The following is a 20666-nucleotide window of genomic DNA, read 5'->3' on the forward strand; positions in this document are numbered from 1 at the left end:
ATCTTAAAAAAAGAAAAGAAAAGAAAAGAAAAGAAAAGAAAAGAAAAGAAAAGAAAAGAAAAGAAAAGAAGGAAGGAAGGAAGGAAGGAAGAAAACCCAACCTGATCAGGACAACCTGAGAATCAGCTTCCGGACACACATCGAGTGTATCGGCGCTCGTGTAACCGGGCTGGATCCGCGAGCAGAAGCAATCCATTGCTTTTGCCTGTGTGTGCTGAGCGCTGATTGGTCCTGGTTTAGGAAGCGGAAAAGAGCGTGCGCGAGGGGCCCGCGGAGGCAGAACCAGTCTAGGGGAGGCCATGGCGTCGCTGAGGTGTAGCACCGTGGTCTGCGTGATCTGTCTGGAGAAGCCCAAATACCGCTGCCCGTCCTGTCGCGTGCCCTAGTGAGCAGGGAGGCGGTGAGGGTGGGGCCGGGGGAGCGCGCGTTCAGGCGTCGGCGGGAGGGCCGCTGGGGGGCGCGGCCCTGTTGCTGATGCCCCTGTGTCTCTGTCACAGCTGCTCCCTGACCTGCTTCCGAACCCACAAAGGTAAGCCCCCGCGCCCGCCTGCCGTCCGAGTCCTGCCGGCTCGTCGCGGGTCCCTGGCGTCCTCGGGCTTTCTCCCGCAGTGTGGCGGGGACCCTGGGGACGCTCGTGTCCTGGCCGCCTCGCTGGGTGCGGGACTGCCGCTTGTAATTGTCTCCCCGGGGTCCCGAACCACCAAAAACCTGCTACCCTGCCTCTCTCTCGCGCTTGCCGTCTCTCTCTCTCCTCCTTTTTCTTTAAAAGTAGGCGACTCCTTGCGCTGCCAGTTCCCCTCGCTACTTCGTGGGCTCAGCGTTCTGGGGCGGCTCCTCACCGCTTTCTCTTTTAAATGTTAGCAACAATGGCGGAGGCCTGTTTACAGTATACAGAAAGCCCTAAGCCTGTCAAGAGTAAAAAAAACCTCAAGACCTGTATATTATCTGAGCATTTTTTTTTTTTTTTGGACAGTTGAAAAGTGTTTACCTGTATGTATAAATTCTCAAATACATTTAGATATGCGCTTAACAGATCTGTAAATACTGTATCTTTAAAATGTGTGACTATGAAACAGGTGTGTGCCAGAAAATAACTATTGTTGCTGGCTGCTGTTTTATAGTTGAATGATTTTTCTCTCTTTTTATTTAATTTTTTATTAGAAAGGGTTAGCAAGAGAGGAGGAGAGACAGAGAAGGAGAGGGAGAGAGAGAGACAGCTTCCATCCACTGGTTCACTCCCCAGATGGCTGCAATGACCAGGGCTGGGCCATGTCGAAGCCAGGAGCCCGGAGCTGCTTCTGGGTGTCCCACGTGGGTGCAAGGGCCCAACACTTGGAACATTTTTACTGCTTTCCCAGGCGTATTAGCAGGGAGCTGGATTGGAAGTGGAACAGCAGGGCCTGGAACCCGGCGCCCACATGGGATGCTGGCGTTGCATGTGGAGGCAATACCACAACGCCGGCCCCTGATTTTCCTCTTTTAACATTAGTTATATGTTTTCTGAAGGTACTATTATATATTTAATTAAAAAATCATTTATTTGAAAGGCAACATTACAGGAGAAACAGCGAGAAAGAGGTCTTCCAACTCTTGGTTCACTCCCCAGATGGCCACAACAGCCAGTGCTGGGCAGGCTGAAGCCAGGAGCCAGGAATTGCATCTTGGTTTTCCATGTGGGAGGCAAGGCCTAAATACTCGGGCCATCTTCTGGACTTTCCCAGGCACATTTCAGGAAGCTGCATCGGAAGTAGAGTAGCTAGAACCCTATACATTTAATTTTTAAAAGTTTCAAGTGTTTTAGAAAGTAAAACTCATTAGGCCTAATGAGTTTTAGAGAATTCTACCCCCCAATAAAAAATTATGGTTAAAAGTTTGGTGTTGGGGCTGGTGTTGTGGTGCAGCAGGTTAAGCCACTGCTTGCAAGCCGGCATCTCATACATGAGTACTGGCTTGAGTCCTGGATGTTCTGTTTGCAATCTGGCTCCTTGCCAATGTGCCTGGGAAAACAGTGGGCCCCTGCCACTCATGGGAGACTCAGGTGGAGTTCTAGGCTCCTGGCTTCAGCCTGAACCAGCCCGGCCATCACAGCCATTTGGGGAGTGAACCAGTGTCTCCCTCTTCTTTTGGTGTACCTTTCAAATAAATGAGTGAATCTTTACAAGAAAAAATGATATTTCCTTATGTTTGTTGTCACAGTGGCCGACTTAGGGTACCTGGTAGTACTGCTGGTAGCTGGTATTGGGCTCAGATGTTTATTCTGCCCTGTGAGACTGTCCCAGACCACTACAGATGTGGCCCTGAATACCAGTAGTCCTTAGCAAGGACACTACTGGTATGGTTTGGAGAGGCACTTCTGTGTCTGGCATTTCACTGGCTTCCCCTCTGCCGCCCCAGTAGCCAGCTGGCAGTTGCTCATCACCACGTCCTCGTATCCGACCCACTGCTTTCAAGCTTCCTGCCAAGGCATAGCCCTTTCCCACTGCCAGGAATGCTTGTTTTCCCTCCTCCTGGAGTGCTCTTGGTCTTGTGTCCTGGCTTTCTTGGGGGCCCTGGACCAACCCCTTCCTCTATGTGTGTCTCTAGTGGTCATCTCAGCTGGGAGCAGTGACTTTTGTCTGTTTTCCCAGTGGCACAGGTATGTCTGGAACTGCAGAGACAATCAGTTGATGCTGGTTGAAGTCAGTGTGCCACTCCCTCGGGTGAAAGCCCTGCAAATTAGGCAGGGATGGGGTGGGGCCAGGCTCTTGGAGTGTAGGAGCCCTGCGTCCTCTGTGCTTCTCCCAGGCTTAGGTCGCTCATGAGCCTCCTTACCCTGCCGCGCGCGGTGAGCGCCGCTTCCTCTGCATCTCTTTCTCAGATGCATGCTTCCCACCTAGCAGCTGGCTTGGTGGCAAGGTGCAGGCTTCTCACTGAAGTGGAGGGGCTGTGTGGCTGAGATCTTTCTCTTTCAGAGCAGTGCAACCCTGAAACTCGTCCTGTTGAGAAAAAAAGATCAGCTGTCTCTGCCAAAACTACGAAGCCGGTGGAAAACCAAGGTGGGTTGGTTGACTTCAGACCAACCAGGCAGGGTTTCACCTAGGATAAGTGGAACACAAAGAGGGGATGAGGCTGGGCAGGGGGAGTGGAGAAGGGTGGCTTCATTACGTAGTACCAGCATCCTTGGGAGAATCCAACTTCCTGCTGATGTGCCTGGGAAAGCAGCAATAGGGTGTGTTGTCACAGGTGGCATTGGGAGAGCAGCCAAGAATCATTTACAAAACCAAGGGCAGTGCATTGGTTTGGGGTGTGGGGTGGGCCCTGGTGGCAGGAACCTTTAAAAAAAAAAAAACTTATTTTTGTTTATTTGAAATGCAGATTGACAGGGAGATGGAGAGAGAGAGAGATCTTCCACCTGCTGGTTTACTCCCAAAGTGGCTGCAGAGGCCGAGGCTGGACTGGCTGAAGTCAGTAGCCTGGAACTCCCATCTGGGTCCTCCACGTGGGTGGCAGGGCACTGCTTTCCCGAATGGATTAGCAAGGAGCTGGATTGGAAGTGGATCCGTTAATGGCTTTGCAGGTGATAGCTTAACCTGCTGTGCCACAGTGCCAGTCCCAGGAACCTTTAGTCACTGCTCTGGGTCTCCCTCCCCGAGCCTGGCAGGGGCTGTCAGTTCACCTGAGTTAGGTCCACAGCAGGAGGCGTCCTTGGGCCTGGGTCAGCTCATTACTGCTGGGGGCTTCCCAGAGCTTACAGCATACGCAAACCATCAACCCATCCAGCCAGTGTTTGTGGTTTTTTATTTTTTATTTATTTGAAAGGCAGAGTTAATAAAAAGGGAGAGAGATATCTTTCATCTGCTGGTTTACTTCCTAGATGACCACAGCAGCTAGGGCTGTTGCATGCTGAAATCAGGAGCCCAGAACTTCATCTGGGTCTCCCACACATGGGTGCAGGGGCCCAAGCACTGGGGCTATCTTCTGCTTCTTTCCCAGGCACATCAGCAGGGAGCTGGATCGGAAGTAGAGCTATAGGATGCCAGTGTCACAGGTGGCTGCTTAACCCTCTGTGCCACAATGCCAACCCCGGCAGTGTTTAATGCTTCCTGAGAGTCTGGCATTGTACCAGCCTCTGAAAGCAGCCCCTCTGGTTCTGCCAAAGAGGTACTGAACATTCAGTGCAGGGATAGTCCATTTCTGTCCTTGAAGAAACTTACAGGTTGAGTTCAGGCAGTGCCGGCCATTTCTGTCCATGCTCAAAGCACAGAGGATCCTGTTCAGCAATGCTGAATAGTTTATTTACTGGCCCGTCACAGTACCGGAGAGGTGGTTTGCTGAGAATTGGGAAACCAGGCTCTAAGCCCAAAGACCACAGGGAAACATCTAGAGGAAGTGTGTGAATATTAAGATGCACATAAGTTAAAAAACACCAAGCAGGGCAGGTACTGTGGTGGAGTGGGTTAAGCCGCTGCTTGTGATGCAGGATCCCATGTTGGAGCACCAGTTCCAGTCCTGGTGGCTGTGCTTTCACTTCGGTTCCCTGCCAGTGCACGTGGGAAGCAGAAGTGGCCCAGGTGCTTGGGTTCCCGCCACCCTCATGGGGGACCTGGAGGGAATTCTGTCTGCCTGGCCCAGATGTGGCTGTTAGGGCCATTTGGGGAGTGAATCAACAGATGGAAGATCTGTCTCTGTTGCTCTCCTTTCAAATAAATAAATTTTAAAAGGGGGGAGAAGGGGTGAGGAGCTTGTAAAACCGCCACCTGCAACACCAGCATCCCATATGGGTGCTAGTTGAGTCTATGTGGGAAACCTGGAGGAAGCTTCTGGCTTCAGCCTGGCCCAGCTCTAGCCATTGCAGCCGTTTGGGAAGTGAACCAGAAGGTGGAAGATCTCTGTCTCTCCCTGCCTGTCCCTCTGTATCTCTGCCTTTCAAATAAATAAAAATCTTTTTTAAAAAATCAGTTTTTTCACTAATTTTATAAAAAGGTAGTGTTAATATTATTATGAATTTGAGAAGATTTTTTGATTGTGAGGGTATTTAGGGCTGGCACCGTGGCTCGCTTGGTTAATCCTCCGCCTGCGGCGCCGGCACCCCATATGAGCGCTGGGTTCTAGTCCTGATTGCTCCTCTTCCAGTCCAGCTCTCTGCTGTGGCCCGGGAGGGCAGTGGAGGATGGCCCAAGTGCTTGGGCCCCTGCACCCGCATGGGAGACCAGGAGGAAGCACCTGGCTCCTGGCTTCGGATCAGCGCAGCACTGGCCATAGCGGCCATTTGGGGAGTGAACCAATGGAAATAAGACCTTTCTGTCTGTCTCTCTATAACTCTACCTGTCAAGTAAAAACAAAATACTAATTTCAAAGTTTGTGGAACAGTGAAATTAAAAGATATTTATTTTGGTGCAAAGAAAATTCTGAAATGCATGCATAGTATTTCCATAATGCTCAAAAATTTTAAAAAACCATTATTTATTTGAAAGAGTGATGGATCTTCCATCTGCTGGTTCATTCCCTAGAAGGCTGAGATGATAGGGCTGGGCCAGGCCGGAGCCAGGAGTCAGCAGCTTAACTTGGATCTCCCACAAGGGTGCAGGGGACCAAACACTTGAGCCATCCTCTGCTGCTTTTCTCAGAATCAGAACAGCCAGGACTTGAAGTGGTGCCCGTATGAGATGCTGGTGTTGCAGGCAGTGGCTTAATTTGCTGAAACACAACACTGGCCCCTTGCTTTTCTTTTTAAAAGAATTATTCATTTGAAAGGAGAGAGAGCCCTTGTACTGGTTCATTCTCCAGAGGACCACAACAGCTGGTTCTGGGCCAGGCCAAAACCAGGAGCCAGGGACTTAATCCAAGTCTCCCATATACATGGCAGGGACCCAACTACGTGAGCCGTCACCTTCTTCCCAGGTGTGCATCGGCAGGAAGCTGGAATCAGGAACAGAGCCAGGACTTGAACGGAGGCACTCCAGTAAGAGAGGCAGGCATCCACGCGGTGTCTTGAGTGCTGTGCCAGGTGCCTGCCCCTCCATGAGCTTTCTGAAGCCCCTTGTGTAGCTACTTGTATCCCCCTTTCATGTCACAGTGTTCCTGAACATTTTTTGTGGGAAAGTTTTGTTAAATACTTGTTTGAAAGGCACATCAAAGAGAGAGGGAGAGACAGATCTACCTGCTGCTTCATTGCCAAATAGCAACAGCTAGGGGTGGGGTGGGCTAGGCTAGGCTGAAGCCAAGAGCTCCATCCTGGTCTGCCTTATGGGTGACAAGTGCCTAAGTAATTGGGCCATCATCTGCTGCTTCCGTAGGCACATTAGCAAGAAGTTGGAACAGTGGAGCCAATGGGACTTGAACCTGGTGTCATAAATGACAGCTTAACCTGCTGTGCCAAAATGCAAGCCCCTGTGTTTTTACCTGTTGGCAGTTGGTCAAATCTGATACATCATAATTAGTTGATTATGTTCTGTATTCCTTAGATAATGACGACTCCGTAGCTGATTTTCTGAATAGTGATGAAGAGGAAGACAGAGTTTCTTTGCAGAATTTAAGGAATTTAGGTAAGTCTGTGCCATGTTTATTTCTTTGTCAAGCATTGAGATACATTTCCTCTGTTGTATGCAGTATGATTTTTCAAAAGTTACAAAGTGGAGGACCCTTCTAAAGGATTTTTGGCTTCCCAGGGTGCCATGTTTTCTTTTTTAAAGATTTATGTATTTGAAAGGCCGAGTTAGAGATAGAGGCAGGGAGAGAGAGAGATTCCATCTGCTGGTTCACTCCCCAAATGGTCACAATGGCTGGAGCTGGCCCATTCCAAAGCCAGGCGCATCTTCTGGGTTTCCCATGTGGATGCAGGGGCCTAAGCACTGCTTTCCCAGGCACATTAGCAGGGAGCTGGATTGGAAGTGGAGCAGCTGGGATGCAAACCAGCACCTATGTGGACGTTGGTGCCACAAATGGCAGCTTTGCCTGCTATGCCACAGTGCTGGCCCCACTCAAATTTTAAGGTAATGTATCTTTTAGACCCTGAACCAGGGCAGGGACTTGTATTCTGAGCTCAGTGTGCAGTCCAGTCCTTACTGCAGATAGACTAAGATTTGCTTTGTTAGGAAGACACAGGTATAAATGCACCTTGTGGTAGCATCATTTGGTCAGTACTTTTAGTAGTTATGTATATAGTTAGTGGAATAATGCAGTTCCTAAAAGTGGGCATTATTGTCCAAAAAATTTCACAGAATTTGGTTGAAAGTTGCTTGCACATAGTCCCTTGGCAGTGACTAGTTCGGCTGAGGTTCACAGCTGAGCTGTGAACAATTTCATCACCTATAAAGTACCGGCAGGTGGTGTTCTGGCCCTGCTGTATCCATGCTTAGACATCAGTATGTGGTGTAACTGTGCTCACCACCCAGAACCTTTATACCAAGTTTCTCTGCATGTAGTTGAAATGGCATGAAGTTACAATGTTTATAGAGATTCCAGGGTAACAGGAACCTGTTACTGCATTTAACTTGGAAATCATTTACTATGCTATACTCACCTTGGTTACATGTGAAGCATTAGGGTTAGTTTGTGAGTATAAAGGGGATGCAACATTAGACTTAGAGCTGTCTCCACCAGTTCCCACTTCAATTCAGATTGGCTTTTTTTGTTGTTAAGGGGAATCTGCTACGTTAAGAAGCTTACTGCTGAACCCACACCTGAGACAGCTGATCATCAGCCTTGATCAGGGGGACGACAAAGCCAAGCTCATGAGAGACTACATGCAGGAGCCCCTGTTTGTGGAGTTTGCCGACTGCTGTTTAGGAATTGTGGAGCCATCCCTCAAAGAAGATTCTTAAAATGGATTTAAATGCTGTGTGACTGCCAAGCAACCAGCGAGTGAGGGGCTCTAAACAAGGCAGGGACCGGCAGGACCCAGATGGCTGAGGTGGGCTACGAAGCTGCCTGGGCTCATGCTTCAGGCACATGGTGTGTATGACGAGTGGCAGATCCTTTAAATTTATAAAGGGAAAACTCAACATCCAAATGGTGGTTTTAAAATGTTTTATTTTTGGTGTACAGTTGTGTCGGACATCAGTGGTATCATTGATACACCCACTGAGGTGAAAAACTTGAGCATTAAATAACATGATATGGTGATTCTTACGTGTTACGTTCATTGTCCTTGATTTTTAATGTGTTTGAAATTAAATAAGTGATCTTATTAAATACTAAGATTTCATTCCTTTTTAAAAGGAACAGAAATGCAAAATTGTCCCCTGCCCACTTGAGGCTGGCTTAGTTTTCTTCAAAAGTGCCCGTAGAGAATGAAGTGCCCCTGTGTAGTGACGGCCATGGCCGAGTTTGATTTCTGAAGGTAGTGAAACGTGAGGTTGGCTGTGGCCCTAGTCCTGTAACCAGGTAACCACCAGCCTGACTCCCTGCCACTGCCTGAGCTGTAGCCTATGGTCAGCCAGGCCCCTGGCTTGCAGGCTGGAGCTGCCGCTTGCATGTGTGAATAGTTTGGCAACTGCATGTGGATTAAATATCTTTGGCAAGGCAGTTGGCAGGAAATGGCTCTGTAGAAACAAAGGAAACAAGGATCACCTGGCCAGGTGAGGGTAGAGGATGAGGAGGTCACTTGTGGATCAGCCTGTGTTTCTCCAGCAGAATCTGATTAAAGCCAGTAACACTGTAGGGCGAAGGTTCAGGGCAGATGTCAGCGTGGCGCAGTGGAGACTTCCTGCAGTGAAACTTTATCGGGCCCTGGCGGTAGGGAGAGAGAGCGCCTGAGAGCAAGTGCTTAACCCCAGCTCTAGTGAATGCTAGAAATGCAGGGAGGTGTGGACAAGTGTGAGAGCAGTAACAGTAGTAAGATTAACATTCTTTTTTATCCTTATTCTAGAACTCCAAAGCAGTGTTAAACATGAAGTATCCCATGCATTATGAGGAAGCACCAGGAGGGTCTCTGCATTACCAGGAGTATTGCCTGTTCACCCAGCAGTTTACTCTTGCTAGCTGCAAGTTCTCTGGGGAGACAGCAGCTAGGGCCTGTCCTGATCCCTCTGGGATGGCAATTGTTTCCTTCACTTCTTCCTCACCCTGTCTCCAGGTATAGGCTGAATTAAAAAAATGAGATGGCTGAGAGAGAGTGTGCCTTGGGCAAGGTCACCAGTGAATGGGGCGGAGCCAGAACCCAGTCCCTGGGCTTCTACCCCCAAGTTTAACATACTTGTCATCTTTTCTTAGGCACTTTGAGAGGCCTGGCTTGCAGGGATGACACAGAAAGCTGAGTATGCTGGCTGACTCTTAGCTATTACACTCTTGTAAGACAAGTGGCCAAGAGGGCTGTAATGCTTAGGGGCCGTTTTTAAAAAGTGAAGGGCTCTGGAATAGTCCCATTTGAAACAAAAAATAACCTGCTTTTCTGCTGCTGGCTGGGAAGCACAGGCTTCTGGTTTACCCAGCAAGTAGGATGCTGAGCCTTGGTCTCCTGCCATTTTCAGTGAGGTATGAGGAAGCCGGAGCTGTCCAGGAAGGGTGGTCCCTTTGTCGCGCAGCTTACCTGAGGCAGTGCTCGGATGGACGTGACCCCAGCCTGGTCTTGTGCAGTCTGGATGGTGTAACTACGGGGGCTGCCTGTGGGAAGCTGAAGGCAGGCGCAGATCACCAGCTTCCTCTGAAGGCCACGCACACCCACACACGCATTAGCCAGGACCAGTCCGAGGGGCCAGAGGCGGATTATTGCCCCTTGGAGCCTGGTCTGCTCTGGTTGCAGTGGGGAGGAGCTCAGGGGCTGCGGCGCTAGAGCAGTGTAGTTTTCTTCCACACCATCCAGTTCTTCAGCCACGAGGAAGGCCATTCTCATCTTAAAAAGAAAACATCCCTTCGTGGTTCTCGGTTTATTTCACACGAGAGAGCAAGAGAGCAATTTTCCATCTGCTGGTTCACTCTCCAGATGGCCACAACAGCCAGCACTGGGTCAGGCTGACGCCAAGAGCCAGGAGCTTCTTCCAGGTCTCCCATGTGGCTGGCAGGGACCCAAAACACTTCGGCCATCTTCTGCTGCTTTTCTCAGGCCATTAGCAGGGAGCTGGACTGGGAGTGGAGCAGTCAGAACACAAAACGGCACCCTTGAGGGATGCAGGCAGTAGCTTACCTGCTACACCGTAACAATGGCCCCTAATCTCACTCTTAATGGAAACCAAAGCTATTTCTTAGAGATCAGCCTGACAAAGTAAACTGAAACAATCTGGCTGTCAACAGCTGGGTGCCCTGAACTAGGGCCATGCAGCAACACGTCCTTGCAAGGGGCGTCATAAGTTCATGGAAAATGGAATTAAAAGCAGCTTGTTTTGGTGCAAGAAATTTGGAGATCCATGCATAATTTTTTCATAATAGGCGCTTTCCATCAATTTATGAAGACCCCTTGTATACACCTGAGACAGCTGTGTTTAGGCCTTGTTTATATTAATAGCCTTATTGAGAAATAACTGCTGTACTATAAAATCTGGCCATTAAAAAAATATTTGAGAGGCAATTTTCCACTCTCGAAATGCCTGCTATGTTTAAGCAGAAGCTGAGAGTTCAGAAATGGGTGGTAGGAACCAAATTATTTGTGTCATCACCGCTGTCTCCCAAGGTCATCATTTCCAGTAAGCTGCAGCCAGGCACTGAACCCAGGCACTAATATTTGACTTGGGTGCCTTAACCACTAGGTTAAATTTACCTAACCCAAATTTGCTCTTTTAAAACATACAATCCATGGTCTAATGTAAAACTAAACTGCCTTACAAGAGGCAGCGTTGTGGTGCAGTGGGCTAAGCTGTCACTTGCAATGCTGACATCCCAAATCAGGACACCGGTTCCAGTCTGTGCTGCTCTGCTGCCAACTGAGCTCCCTGCTAATGTGCCTGGGAGAGCAGCAAAGATCACCCAAATGGGAGACCTTTATGGATTTCCTAGCTCCTTGTTTTGGCCTGGCCCAGCCCTGGCTTCTGCAGCCATTTGGGGTGTGAACCAGCAGATAGAAGATCTCTTTTTTTCTCAGTCTCTCCTTTTTCTCTCATTCTGCCTTTCAAATAAATATATCTTTAAAAATAAAACAAAACCGCTTCATAGTGTTGCTAGTTACACCCTTTTCGTTCATGAGGAACGTGAGGCCCAGAGAGGTGAATGGTGTGTCTGAGGCACTGGTATTACAGCGCCAAACCAGCGCTCTCACCCAAGCCTGTCTGGGCCCAAACTCTGTCCCATCCTGCCCCGCCCCCCTCCCGCTTTGTCATACTTACTCTCCACCGCTGCCATGCCTGCTTAATGACTGTGGCCGCTCTGTGCAGTCTCTGGATGTGTTTCCGAGTTAACCAGGAACGAGCAGCTAAGAGGGTTCCCCAGAAGTAGGAAAGAGAGTAGGCATTAGTTAGCTGGCTCTGGAGCGGTGCCGGCACTGCTGTGAAGCATGAAATAAGTTATTTCAGTGAATGGCCACCTTGGACTGCATGGGTGGGGAACATCCAAGCCCATGCCATACAAAAGGCCCACAAAATCATGTGATCTGGCCCTGTCAAGGCAAACCGCAGGCCTGACTCAAAATTTAATACATCGATAGCGGGTTAATTTCTAAGTTGTTCATTTTGTATTATCTGTAAACAATGTTAAATGGCCCTTGGCAGAAAAATGTTTCTGAATCCCCAAGTAAGGTTCTGAATTCAACATGTAAAGCAAATTTGGTTTCTAAGGACATTTCTCACACTCCCACACACTCACAGATAGCTGGACACAGACGGGCATCTGGAGTTTTGGCTGGCCGCAGGCCACTGGGGTCTCCTACCTCAAGCTCATCAGGAACAATGCCCATGGGCCTGATGGGCCGGTGCTGTGGTGTAGCAGGTAAAGCCACTGCCTGTGATGGTGGCATCCCATGTGGGCGCCAGTTTGAGTCCTGGCTGCTCCACTTCCAATCCAACTCCCTGCTAATAAGCCTGGGAAAGCAGTGGAGGGTGGATCAAGTGCTTGGGCCCCTGCTACCCATGTGGGAGACCCAGAAGAAGCTCCTGGCTTCAGTCTAGCCCTGGCTGTTGTGGCCACGTGAGGAGTGAACCAACCAATCTTAAGATTTCTCTGTCTCTCCCTCTTTCTCCTTGAAGGAGAAATTTGTCTTTCTTAAAATGCTCAGATTTCTTACTAACAAAATAACTACTGGGTGGAGGGTATCTTAAAAAGAGGTGGCACCACCTTCAACAGAGAGATCTACGTTTGAACATCGTATTGGAAGGACTTTTCCATTTGTCAGTCTGCATCGGGATGTCCCATTACCTAGCCACAGCTCTACCACTCTCAGGTATTTGGGTTGTTTCTGATATGTTTATTTTTCACATAAATGGCTCATACATTTCCTAATTCAATCAATCAAATCACATCAGTTTTTACTTCCTCCCAAACCCCTGGCCCCAGCAGGCAGTGAAACAAGATGTGTCACAAAGGGGGACTGAAGGCCAGCTTTCAGCCCATTGCCTGTGGAGAGGCCTTACGTGGGTGTGCCTTGGTTGCCAGAGAGCTAGAGATCCTCTCTGGACAGGGAATTGGAATCCCAGGGGCACCATGAGCATGTGCCACCCACCGTGGGAGGCTGGGACAAGGGCCACTTCAGTAGATGGGGACTTGATAGTGCAGCTGACATCACATAGGGGTCCCTGTGCGACCGCTGACAGCAGCCCCACTCACCTGCCTGAATGAGCACGGCAGCCTGCCTTCGCCGCTCCTGCTTTCGGTGCTGGTGACGCCTCCAGCCACGCTGGATGCAGCGGGCGCACTGCTCCAGTACCTGGGCACGCCTGTGTTCCAGGAGCTCCAGCTGGGAGAAAGGGCATCTGCTGAGGTTCTCAGCCTCCTCCCTGGCCCAGGAGCAGCAGACCCTATCCTGCTGAGGGGCGTGTGCAGCTGCCATCTGTAAGCTCCCCATCCCCAGACCAGCTTACCATAGAGTCAGTCATGAACACCTTAGTCTTGCCACAGTGCACTGAAGCGGCCATGGCCTCAGGGGGCTCAGCACATGTGGTTGCTGTCAGAGTGTGGAGGATGTCCTGGAGGAGAGGCAGCAGCATGGCCGCCTCCACATGTGGGGTCCATTCTGGGGATGAGAAGTGGCCCCATCAGTGCTTTGTCATCACAAGCTACTATGGTCCTAAGAAACTGGCTTTGGGGGCCAGCACTATGGCATAGTGGGTTAAGCTGTGGCCCGTGGCACTTGCATCCCATGTGGGCACCAGTTCAAGTCCTGGCTGCTCCACTTCAATCCAGCTCCCTAATGCACTTGGGAACACAGCAGAGGATAGCCCAAGTCCTTGGGCCCCTGCACCTGTGTGGGAGACCTGGAAGAAGCTCTAGGCTTCAGCCCAGCCCTGGCTGTTGTGGCCATCTGGGAAGTGAACCAGCAAATGAACGATCTCTCTCCTCCTCTAACTCTGCCTTTCAAATAAATAAATCTATCTTTAAAAACAAAACAACCTGGCTCTGGCCTCCCCAGCATCCTGCAGGCTTCTTTACTGCTATTCTTGCCTCCAGCCAAGAGGCCCCTGTATTGTCCTTCATGGCTCTGGCTGTCCTAAGGCATGGTGGAGTGCCCCGCAGTGTCCATTGCAGAGGGTCCCTTTGGGCAGGCTGGCGGAGGGTACTGGATGCTGGAAGAGCAACTCCTTCCATCCTGGGATCTCCCACTGCCTGGCCAGCATGTTTCCCAGCCCCCACCCCCTCACTCCCCATCATGCATGGGAGAAGGAAGAACAAATCTCAGCCCAGTAAAGGCCCAGCGGGTCCCACTGCCTGCTCTCCCGCATCCTACAGTGCTGACTCCTGCAGAGGGATGTGTTACCTGAGGGCTTTGACCACTTTTAGTGCTCTGTGCCTCTTTGGCCGCCAAAGAAGAGGCTGGAGATGAGGAAGAGCAGCAGAATGAACCAGGGGCCAGAGCGGCTTGGGTAAGAGACAGGAGAGCCAACCATGGAGAGGAGAGAGAAAGGAAAAAGTGAAAGGAAAGGAGAAAACCACAGCAGAGCTGTCCCAGCGGGGTCTGATGGTCCTGGAGAAGGCTGTGTGGGTGTGGGGAGCAGCTGTGGCTGGGCTGGGGTCCTGCCGAGGGGGGCCTTCCACCACCCTCAGCTTCCTCCCCGCTCTGCCTGTCAGTTACGTGCATATGCAGTCAGCAACCTCCAAATCAGGTCACCATCCATACCTTTCCCCAAAACTGAAGGTCGCCCAGGTAGGTGCCTTGCAGACGTCACCTAACAACTCCTGGAGCTCAGCTGGCCACGGTGAGGCTCATCAGCACTGGAAACCTGCCCTCCTCTTGCTTTCCCTGACCAGCAGGGCCAATTTATTTTCCTCTCCCTATCTTACTAGGCACCTACCAACACTGGCCAGTTTCTCCCAAGCAGTCCCAAACTGTGCCCATATCCCTGGCTTCTCCACTCCAGCAGCTTTCAGCGTCACTCTGGTCTCCAGAAAGCCTGAGGCTGACTCAGTCCCTCCCCGGAGTGCCTCCTCCTCTGCCCGCTCCCTGCATCATCACCCAGCCTCACCTCCCACCTCTCTCTGCCCCGAGGAGCCAGCACACAGAATGGCACAGAGTTCCTCAAGGCTGCACTGCTGTCTCCGGCCTCCGGGCCTCTGTCAGGTTACCTGTGCCAGGTGGAATGCGCTTCACCCAGCTAATCCAGTTTACCCTCAGATACTGCCTCCTCCAGGAAGCCATTCCCCAGTCACACCTCCCTACCTTTCCACAGTGTTCGCAATTTTCCCACTGAACCCAGAACCCCAAGGGCAGGGCTGTCTTGTTCATCTCTGAACAACAGCCCCAAGCTCTGAGAGTACGGTGTGGTTGAACAAATGGCTAACGTGTGAGCCCCACTCACCGGAGCGCCCCTTGGCACGATATGGACTGCAGAGACCAGAGGACTTATGAGGATGGAGCCTTCTCAGTAACTCATACCGTTCCACAAAGTTCTGGTGAGAGAGCCTGGAACCAAAGCAAGAAGAAAATGACTTCACCTGTTTGCAGGTACATGGCTCTGAGGTGAACAGCAACCAGTCAGGGGCTGCCCTACCTCCATTCCCACCAAATGGACGAGACCACCTTCTAGAGAGGTGACTAGGCTCACTTAAAGGGAAGCATGTGGAAACTTTAATTTCTTAAAGATGGGGGCCACCGCTGTGGTATAGTGGGTAAAGCCACCGCCTGCAGTTTAGCATCCCATATGGGCGCCGCTGGTTCAAGACTGAGCTGCTCCACTTATGATCTAGCTCTCTGCTATGGCCTGGGAAAGCAGAAGATGGCCCAAGTCCTTGGGCCCCTGCGCCCGTGTGGGAGACCCGGAAGAAGCTCCTGGCTTCGGATCGGCGCAGCTGCGGCTGTTGCAGCCAACTGGGGAGTGAACCAACAGATAGAAGACTTATTTCTCTGCCTCTCCTTCTCTCTCTGTGTAACTCTCAAATAAATAAATAAATCTTAAAAAAAAAAAAAAAAGAAAAAAAAGAGAGATTTATTTATTTATTTACTTGAAAGGTAGAGTTAGAGAGGGAGAGGCAGAGGTTGAGGAGGGAGAGATCTTCCATCCATTGGTTCAGTCCCCAAATGGCCCCAAGGGCCTGGGCTGGACTTGGCCAGGCCGAAGCCAGGAGCTTCATATCCGAGTATCCCACTGGGCCATCTGGGCCATCCTCTGCTGCCTTCCCAGGCACATTAGCAGGGAGCTGGATTGGAAGTGGAATAGCTGGGGATTTGAACCAGTGCCCATGTAGAATGCTGGCACTGCAGGCAGTGGCTTTACCCATTATGCCACGGCACCAGCCCTGTTTCATTTTTAATTAAAAAAAAAAAAAAAAGATATTTGAAAGGCAGAGTGACAGGGTGACCACAACTGGGGCTTCTTGCTCTTTTTTTGCATCCTGCCGTCTTCCAAAGTAGCTGACAGGCGTGAACCAAGTGGAGCACTCCTATGATGCACACATGCTTGGCACATTTCCCACTCATTTTCTGACCCCACAGCTTCCTCCATGTCCTCCTGATTTCTCTGCTCCCCATCATGGCAACAGCTGATGATAACAGATGTCTGCACTTCCCCCTCCCAATCACTCCTCAGCTCTTCCAAGACAGGTTCTGTCCCTAACTGCACTGACGTGACTCAGTGCCACAGCCATCCACAGCCACCATCAGATACCATGCAGCCAAATCCAGGGGTCAGGCTTGGCCTCCCTCATTCCGGGCCTCTGGGCAGAAGCTGACCCCGTCCCTTATAGACAGAGCATTTTCTTTAAAACAAAAACAAAATATTGAGGGTCTGGCATTGTGGCCCAGCAGGTTATGCAGCTGCCCGCAACACCAGCACCCCATATTAGAGTGTCCGTTCGAGTCCCAGCTGCTCTGGTTCTGATCCAGCTTCCTGCTAATGCACATGGGAAGACAGCGGAAGATGGTTCAAGTACTGGGCCCTTGCCACCCATGTGGATGGATGGAAGTCCAGGCTCCTGGATTCTGTATGGCCCAGTCTTAGCCCTTGTGGCCATTTGAGAAGAAAACCAGTGGATGGAAGATCTCTTTCTGCGACTCACTCTCTCTCTCTGGCACTCTTTCAAGTAAGTAAAAGAAATCTTTAAAAAAATAGATTTGAGGCCGGCGCCGCGGCTCACTAGGCTAATCCTCTGCCTAGCGGCGCCGGCACACCAGGTTCTAGTCCCAGTCGGGGCGCCGGATTCTGTCCCGGTTGCCCCTCTTCCAGGCCAGCCCTCTGCTGTGGCCAGGGAGTGCAGTGGAGGATGGCCCAGGTGCTTGGGCCCTGCACCCCATGGGAGACCAAGAAAAGCACCTGGCTCTTGGCTCCTGCCATCGGATCAGCGCGGTGCGCCGGCCGCAGCGCGCTGGCCGCGGTGGCCATTGGAGGGTGAACCAACGGCAAAAGGAAGACCTTTCTCTCTGTCTCTCTCTCTCTCACTGTCCACTCTGCCTGTCAAAAAAAAAAAAAATAAATAGATTTGAGGGGCCAACATTGTCGTGTAGTGGGTAAAGCCACCCCCTGTGGCATTGGCACCCCATATGGACACAGGTTCAAGTCCCGGCTGCTCCACTTCTGATCCAGCTCCCTGCTAATGCAACTGGGAAAGCAGTGGACAATGGCCCAAGTGCTTTAGGCCCCTGCACCCATGTGGGAGACCTGGAGGAAGCCCCTGGCTCTTGGCTTTGAATCGGCCTATTTCTGGCAATTGCAGCCATTTGGGGAGATAATCTCTGCCTCATTCTGCCTTTCAAATAAATAAATCATATAAATATATGTGTGTGTGTGTGTGTGTGTGTGTATATATATATATATATATATGAAAGAGAGACAGAGATCTAACAGCCAGGCAGGACTGTTGCAGGCTGTTCCCTGGCACTGGTCCTGGCCCTGCTGTGACCCATCGCACTCACCGAATGGGGAAGCCGGCTGCACTGATGTGGATGGTCTCCACCAGGCCACAGGCCTCCAGCTGGCTCAGGACCTGCAAGGATGGCGAGGCAGGGTAGGATGCAGCAGTGTGGGACCAGCAGGCCAGAAATACCATTCCTTCTGCGCTCTCAGGCCCACACCAGCATGGAGCTGAAGGCTCTCTCTGGAGGCTGGGCAGATGGGGGGGGGGGGGGGGTGTTTTGGGAAGCAGTGAGAAATTAAGGGACCTTGAGAAAAGCTCCTGTAGAAGGAGCCTCTGGGTCCTAAGCCCCTCTGACGCATGGCTTTTGACACGGCTGAAGCCAGCGATGATCCTGGCTCTGTCATTACTCCCAGTTTAGGCTCCACCTCACAGTGCAGCCGTCCAGCCTCCAGTTTTGAGTGTTTTTATTTTTGGCCAGCAATACTGTGGATCTGTCTGAGGAGCAGGGGAGCTCACGTTGTGAAGATTCTGACGGGACCTGAACCGAGGTCTTCACTATACTGACAAGTGGTTCTGGCTGTGAACACCAGGGCCACATCTACCTGGTGACTCTGTCTGGCACGCACACCTCCTCCATACCCCTCAGAGCTTGGTGTTCCAAGCAGAGAGCTGCTGCTAGCCACAGCGCTTTTGTGCACATTAGGAAAATCAGAAGTAGGCACTGTGTATGGACTATAAGGTGAGACTACGAGATCACCATGAAGAACACCTATTCCTCAGGGCTGCCTCAATCTCTTGTAGGGCACATGGCTTAGTGAGTAAACAAGATGCATCGGAGGCCTCCTGAGCTAGCCCCTGTGCAGGGTGCAGACCATACAACCACACGGCTCTGCCCTCCCAGACAGGAAAGATACATCAGGTCATCAGGTTCAGCCTGAGAGATCCCCCTTGGTCATCCCACTCGGAGATGTCCTGACCTTCGTGCCCCCAAGGCCTTGGCCAGAAGGGCTCAGTGCAAAGTCACTTTGGCCCACATGTGAGTTACCTCTTCCTGGAGGAAGGTCTGTGCCTGGCCCTGGCTGTTGGGCTTGATGCAGCGAATGTAGTGGGGTGTGGTGCTGTGCAGGACTTGCAGGAGCTGCTCCAGGGAGGCCTGCAGACGTAGAAGACAAGAGGTCAGCCAGGTACTGGGGATGCCCAGAGCCACAGCTAGGCCCTGGTTAGGGACTGCATCAAATGCCACTAGGATCCTCATGCGCCTTGGGCAAACTACAGGAGACACGTGCAAAGCACGCACCTCAGCTGACCTCTCCTCGCTCTTTTCCCTGCCTCCAGGGTCTTTCTGGATGTGTGACCCTCAGTGGACTGGCCTCCACGCATCTCATCTCCGCCCCCTTCCCAGAAGAGCCTCAACCCCCCGCCGCTCATTCAGGCAACAGCTGTCCCTGAGGCTGTCCTATCTAGTGTCTGAGGCTGGGCGATGGATGTGCTCATCAAACCTGGTTCCCCAGGGTGCTCCCCGCAGACGTGATGCTGAAGCTGAAGCGTGACTGACAGGAGGGTGGGAGTGGGGAAAGCGAAAGGGGCAGGAGTCAAGAGCACCCCAGGAAGGTGAGCCAGGGTAGAAAGCAGCCGATCTGGAGAGAAGGAAGACTGCTGCAGCCAAGGTTAGGGGTAAAGTGGGAAGCTAACCCAGAGACGGGAGTGGGCCAGGTCACAGAGGTTCAGGTGACACTGCTCTGTGAACACCTCGTCAAGCAGAGGGTGAGAGGGCCTAGGCTTTCCATCATTTCATTACACCCAACAGACTGTCCCCTCCTGTCTGCCTTCTACACTGAGGGATAAACCTCATGGGGACCAGGGGCCTATTTACTCACTGCTGCCCAGCTACCAGCACCAACCCTGGGAGGTGCTTGATCAACATTTATGAGATTCGTGAGTAAAACAGGACCTCGTGTCAGCACCACCAGACCCACCTTGAATTTGGACACCACAGTCAATGCAGGGGCCCTGCTCTGGCCCGAAGGCTCCTCCTGAGTCTTTTCTTCGGGGTCAGCAGGAAACAGTGCCAGCAGCAGGGGATCCTGGGACTGCTGCAGGAGTCTGGTCAGCTCAGGGGGGACAGGGTCCTAGTGAGAAGGGATAAAGGGGACAGGAAGAGCTGCTCCCAGAGACCCCATTGGCCCACCCAGCCCCAGAAGACAGCTTTCAGGGACAGCCAGTCCTGAGACAAGAGGGGAGCCAGTGCACCGCACAAGCAAGGACCTGGGCCCGCTCTAACAAGTCACTGCCAGGTTGAGCTTGATTAGCAGAGGCCTCAGGCCCAGGGGCCCACGTTGGTGACCTGCATTCTGGGAGGAGGTTCAGGATGGGGGACAGTGTGTGCAGCAGTGACAGCCCAGGCCTCACCTTGTTCTTCTCCACCAGGCCTGCTGTGTGGTACCGCACAGGCCCGGCGTAATGCACCACGATGAAGCTGGGCTCCCGGCTGAGCCTACTGTGGCCCAGGCAGGGGCTGCCCGCCAGGGCACCCTCGATGCGTGTCTGGAGCTGGGCCGCACTGCTTGGCCGATTAAGGCGGCACTCCTGTGATGGGAGTGGGTGGTCTGAGAAGGTCTCAGCACAGCCCTCCCTGCCCCCTCCCACTGAGGCATCAGAGTGACCCCGAGAGGGAGGGAATATAGGGATCAGCAAGCCAGTCAGGCAGATGGGAGAGAGAGAGGCCCAGAGAGGGCAAAGCATAGTCATCAGGACGCCAGGAAAGCTTCCTGCTGACCCGCCCACCTCATTTATGAGGGAGCAGATGCTGATGGGGCTTCCCTCGATGAGATCCAAACACATCTGGTTGTCCCGGTAGTTCACAAATGACCACTCCAGGCCCTCCATCGCGTATTCTTCCTAGGGTCAGACGTAGGGGTGGGCCGGGAGAAGGCTGCTATGGCCTGAGGCCCCGATAGGCCACCCATAGCTGGCCCCCACAGCACTGTCCGGAATGGTCTATCAGAGTGCCAGATGGTATCCCACATGTACAATTATTGGTCAATTAAAAGTAAAATCAATCAAAAGGCTCCTAGTCAGAAACTGGGCTAAGGCTGGAGGGCCAGGAGAAGGGGCAGCCCTTCTGGCCTTGTCTGTCCCTCACCTGCTGAGCCCTTAGGTAGTGGGCCACAAAGTGCTGTTGCAGCTTCTCGTTGGCGTAATTGATGCACAGCTGTTCCAGACTGTTGTCAGGGAACGACTCAAACCCGTACACATCCAGCAGGCCTGGGAGGACAGGGGAGAACCTATGGGACCGCTCAGGAGGCTGGGGGTTGGGGGGCCGC

General features: G+C 51.8%; 2 protein-coding genes across 8 annotated transcripts in view; one reads left to right on the plus strand and one right to left on the minus strand.

The window, feature by feature from the left end:
* The first annotated feature begins 227 nt into the window (after positions 1-227).
* Positions 228-8100, plus strand: ZNHIT3 (zinc finger HIT-type containing 3). Of its 2 annotated transcripts, NM_001199228.2 has the most exon segments (5): positions 285-385; positions 498-529; positions 2952-3035; positions 6444-6524; positions 7621-8100. In NM_001199228.2, coding segments are annotated over 5 exon segments (465 nt in total). In that variant the 5' UTR covers positions 285-299; the 3' UTR covers positions 7803-8100.
* Positions 7994-20666, minus strand: part of MYO19 (myosin XIX) — a 44072-nt gene continuing 31399 nt past the window's right edge. For 5 of the 6 annotated variants that reach the window (XM_008271170.4, XM_002719080.5, XM_070061014.1 and 2 more), the window contains 12 exons: positions 20486-20607; positions 20128-20241; positions 19753-19929; positions 19320-19472; positions 18389-18496; positions 17402-17472; positions 14853-14956; positions 12921-13072; positions 12667-12796; positions 11235-11320; positions 9509-9811; positions 7994-8709 (listed from right to left, as the gene is read on the minus strand). In XM_008271170.4, the coding sequence (XP_008269392.3) occupies positions 8581-8709; positions 9509-9811; positions 11235-11320; positions 12667-12796; positions 12921-13072; positions 14853-14956; positions 17402-17472; positions 18389-18496; positions 19320-19472; positions 19753-19929; positions 20128-20241; positions 20486-20607 (1649 nt within the window). In that variant the 3' untranslated portion in view covers positions 7994-8580. Of the gene's footprint in view, positions 8710-9508; positions 9812-11234; positions 11321-12666; positions 12797-12920; positions 13073-13813; positions 13915-14852; positions 14957-17401; positions 17473-18388; positions 18497-19319; positions 19473-19752; positions 19930-20127; positions 20242-20485; positions 20608-20666 lie in introns of all 6 variants that reach the window. The other variant, XR_011383558.1, reaches the window with a different exon arrangement.

Source organism: Oryctolagus cuniculus, chromosome 17, assembly GCF_964237555.1.
Source record: "Oryctolagus cuniculus chromosome 17, mOryCun1.1, whole genome shotgun sequence".
Lineage (NCBI taxonomy): Eukaryota > Metazoa > Chordata > Mammalia > Lagomorpha > Leporidae > Oryctolagus > Oryctolagus cuniculus.

Coding starts and splice junctions, on each gene's coding strand:
- ZNHIT3 (XM_051824411.2), top strand. CDS start 300: ATGGCGTCGCTGAGGTGTAGCACCGTGGTCTGCGTGATCTGTCTGGAG. Junction 530..2,951: donor CTGCTTCCGAACCCACAAAG/GTAAGCCCCCGC, acceptor TTTCTCTTTCAG/AGCAGTGCAACCCTGAAACT. Junction 3,036..7,620: donor GAAGCCGGTGGAAAACCAAG/GTGGGTTGGTTG, acceptor TTTGTTGTTAAG/GGGAATCTGCTACGTTAAGA.